Genomic DNA, 3681 nt, shown 5'->3' with positions numbered 1-3681 from the left:
TCCCTTCTCCGAGTCCCCAACGCTATTTCCCTCCCCCAATTCCCCAATAAAATCTTTTAAAAAAAAGATATGTAAGATTTTATTGGGTTGGGGGAGGGGAACAGCGTTGGGGAATTGGGGAAAGGGACCGGCCAAGTTGTGTTCTTCAATCTTCGTTGTGGAGGGCACCAGTCACCATCTGGCTTCCCATCAGCAGCTTGTGGCCTCTAAGCTCAAGGTGCTGTGTTATAATCTTAGTTGCAGGTGGGCATAGCCACCATCCCATGTGGGAGTCGAACCAGCAGGCTTGTTGTTAAGAGCGCACGCTGTATCCATTGAGCCATCCGGGCGGCAGCTCAGCTCAAGGTGTCAAGTTCAGTCTTAGTTGCGGGTAGACGTAGCCCACCACTGAACAAGCAACCTTGTTGTTACCCCAGCTGAGTCATCCTGCCATCTGTTGGCAGCTCAGGGACAGCTCAGCTCAGGCGCAGCGTCACTGGCCCATGTGGGAATCGAATCGGCGGCCCTGTTTCTCAGAGCCTGCGCTTTTAAGCCAACTCAACCAACTGAACTACTCGGCTGTCCCAATGATATCTTTAAAAAAAAAAAAAGCTCATTTGGAAAGAACATAAAGATACCTACTAGTTTCTGCAAATTTATTTATTGTTGTTTTTCACCACTTTCATTAATCTTTGGGATTTTTTTAAAACTCCATTTGTTAAAAATAAAATGCTGGATGTTGAAATTTGTCCCTTTATTTTATACATGAGATTTGGACTTAGACAAGTAGTTAATGGCAGAGTTGTTTTTTAAATATTCTGATTTCTAGACCTGCACGCTTTCTGTTCTTCACGGGGTGATAAAACTATTTGGGCCAGAGTTTCTTATATGGAGGATTTCTAATTCAGAATGGAAATGGAGCTTAGAGGCAGCTGAGTGGAAGGAATTGGGGCTAACTCATTTCCCCCTAACTTGCAAATAGTGGCTACTTTTATTTGCAATTAGTAAATTTAACCATAAGACTATTTTTTATTGTTATAAGGAAAAGCTGGGGGAAGAACTTTTAGAGTTAGAAAGATAATGCACCAAATTTTTATTTTCGTTTTTAGTTTTATTCTTAATGTAGAGGGGTATAAGAACAGTGTGAAGTATACACATAACTGTTTAAACCGCTGGCCTCTTCCTTCTGTAAATTATTTTTTCATGGTAGGACAGTTGATACTTTTCCCTAGTCTCATTACTGTTTATTTATTTTAAAACAACAGGTTGACTAAATTGTCCAGTTAGCCATCTTAAACATAAAAACCTATTTAGGTTTTTTGTTATTTATGTAGTTATAACTGTGCTGTGTCTTATGTGTGTTTGCAGTTGTGTTTGTAAATTTGACCACTTTTCTTGTTTGTTTCTTTTAGTAACCATACCAGTGTAAGGTGTAAGTTGACTGAATCCAGAGAAATCATCATGAAGTTGTATGTATTTCTGGTTAACACTGGAACTACCCTAACATTTGACACTGAACTTACAGTGCAAACGTGAGTTATATTTCGTTTTTTCTCATCAGCTTTGCATTTTGTGCATTAAAAAGCTAACCAACTATTTGATTTTAAGAAAACTATTTCTTTGTTAAATAAGAGTAGTTTTATGGCAAGTCTTAAATATTTTATCCCAGAAAATTGTTATCTTTTTCTAAAATGCTAAAGTTAAAATTGTTAAGTTGTGCTTTATTCTGTCTGCGTGACTATATTTATTCACAATAAACAACTTACCTGCAAACATACTGATTTCAAACCAGAGCTATCAAATAGAAGTAAACTTGCAGAGCTAATTGCTAGTCTAAGTTTCATAGGACATTGCTAAGAGAATTATTGCTAGCTATATAAAGCAACATGTGTCAGTCCCATGTTTTTTGGTGATTTGTTTTTATTCTCTTGTGTGAATAAAGACAATAGTGTTTTTGTTAATGAGAGAATAAAATCAGTTTAATATTTTTAGTCAAATTAGTGGGACTCGTGTCTAATGATTTTCCAGCTGTGCAGGGGTTTCACATATTTGACTAATGAACGCCTTCTAATATTTGTGAAAAATGGTGAGAGATCTCAGGGGGGGAAAGATATACTGAGGCCAAACAGAAGGAAATAGAAATAGTAAATATTTCCAAAGCACAGACTTGCTAACAATACAGAATAGATAAATCTGACACTGAAAATATTATAAATAATTTATGGAACTAATAATCCTAGTTTTAAAAATGGGATTGTGAAATTATTATTTTTGTTTAAAGTTCTAGTTCTTATAAAATAGTTTTACCTGTAAAGGAATTATTTTTTGAAAGGTAAGGAAAAGGGAACAATTTTCATATGGTTTAGACTTAATATAGTTTGCGTAACGTGACATGATTTTTATACACGTCCTATGATCTGAGTATCTTAGCAGACCTGAAGCTAATTTAGCAAATTCCTTTCCTACAGTACATTATATAAAGAGCACAAAAATAAATATATTTACTGTCTGTATTTCATAAACTCACTTTTAGATGTGGCACATGGGTGATTTATTTACTCACCTAAGATCAGCCAGTTGATTATGAAATCCAAATCTAGAGATAAGAAGTTTATATTTTTTACTACTGTTTTGGTGGAAAATCTAGTAGTGAAATTCATTAGTCTATTAGATATGTTTATGTAGTGCTACTCTGATAATAAAAATGTCATTGGGCAAATGTAAATAACTGATTTTTTACCTTTTTATTAAAGTGTAACAGACCTTAAGCATGCCATTCATAGCAAATACAAGATTGCTATTCAGCACCAGGTGCTGGTGGTCAATGGAGGAGAATGCATGGCTGCAGATAGAAGAGTGTGCACCTACAGTGCTGGGACGGTAGGTGTCCAAGAACCCTCTTTCAGACATGCTCCAGCTTCATGTGAGATAGGGACTTGGGAACTCAGCGTTCGAAATTATGGTTTTTCTGCTTCATGTATTGAGGGTAATGTGCATGTTTAGTGTTTATAACATTTTACTTCAGGGTTTTTTTTTTCTTTTGTTTTTTTTTCATTTTACCTCTATAGGACACAAATCCAATTTTTCTTTTTAACAAAGAAATGATCTTATGTGAACTTCCACCTGCTATTCCTAAAACTACCTTTTCAACAGAAAATGACATGGAAATAAAAGTTGAAGAGTCTCTTATGATGCCTGCAGTTTTTCACACTGTTGCTTCAAGGACACAGCTTGCAGTGGTAAGATATAAATAATAATAATTATAATTAAAACTTTGTTTTTATTGGGGAACAGCCATGGTCATTGGTTACACATTGCTTTCATGCTGCAATGGCATAATTGACTCTTTTAAGGAGGGTGCAGCTCACAGTGACCAGAAGTCGCACGGTTGCCAGATCTGGTGAAGAAAGCGGATGAGGACACACTGTAATGTTTTGTTTTTTTTTCAAAAGAGGCCATTCTATTTATTTATCTATATCTGTATCTATCTATCTATCTATCTATCTATCTATCTATCTATCTATCATTTATTAACTGAGCCATCCTGCCACCTGTTGGCAGCCAGTGGCAGCTCAGCTTGGGCCGGAAATCAAACCAGCGACCCTGTTGCTCAGAGCTTGCACTCTTGAGCGAGCTCTTAACCAACTGAGCCACTCAGCTGGCCCTGTAATGTTTTGGTTTTTTTTTTTTTATAAGATTTTA

The 3681-nt window shown here is 36.1% G+C and overlaps 1 protein-coding gene across 2 annotated transcripts in view; it reads left to right on the top strand.

The window, feature by feature from the left end:
* RB1CC1 (RB1 inducible coiled-coil 1) overlaps nucleotides 1-3681 on the top strand; it is a 76524-nt gene that overhangs the window by 668 nt on the left and 72175 nt on the right. For both annotated transcript variants that reach the window (XM_019632958.1, XM_019632957.1), the window contains exons 2-4: nucleotides 1392-1511; nucleotides 2733-2859; nucleotides 3048-3218. In XM_019632958.1, coding sequence (XP_019488503.1) covers nucleotides 1441-1511; nucleotides 2733-2859; nucleotides 3048-3218 — 369 coding nt within the window. In that variant the 5' untranslated portion in view covers nucleotides 1392-1440. The remainder of the gene's footprint in view (nucleotides 1-1391; nucleotides 1512-2732; nucleotides 2860-3047; nucleotides 3219-3681) is intronic.

The sequence above is a fragment of the Hipposideros armiger genome, unplaced genomic scaffold (genome assembly GCF_001890085.2).
Source record: "Hipposideros armiger isolate ML-2016 unplaced genomic scaffold, ASM189008v1 scaffold_1204, whole genome shotgun sequence".
In the NCBI taxonomy this organism is placed as follows: Eukaryota; Metazoa; Chordata; class Mammalia; order Chiroptera; family Hipposideridae; genus Hipposideros; species Hipposideros armiger.
Note: the sequence above shows the minus strand (reverse complement) of the source record. Positions and strands in the feature narration are given on the sequence as shown.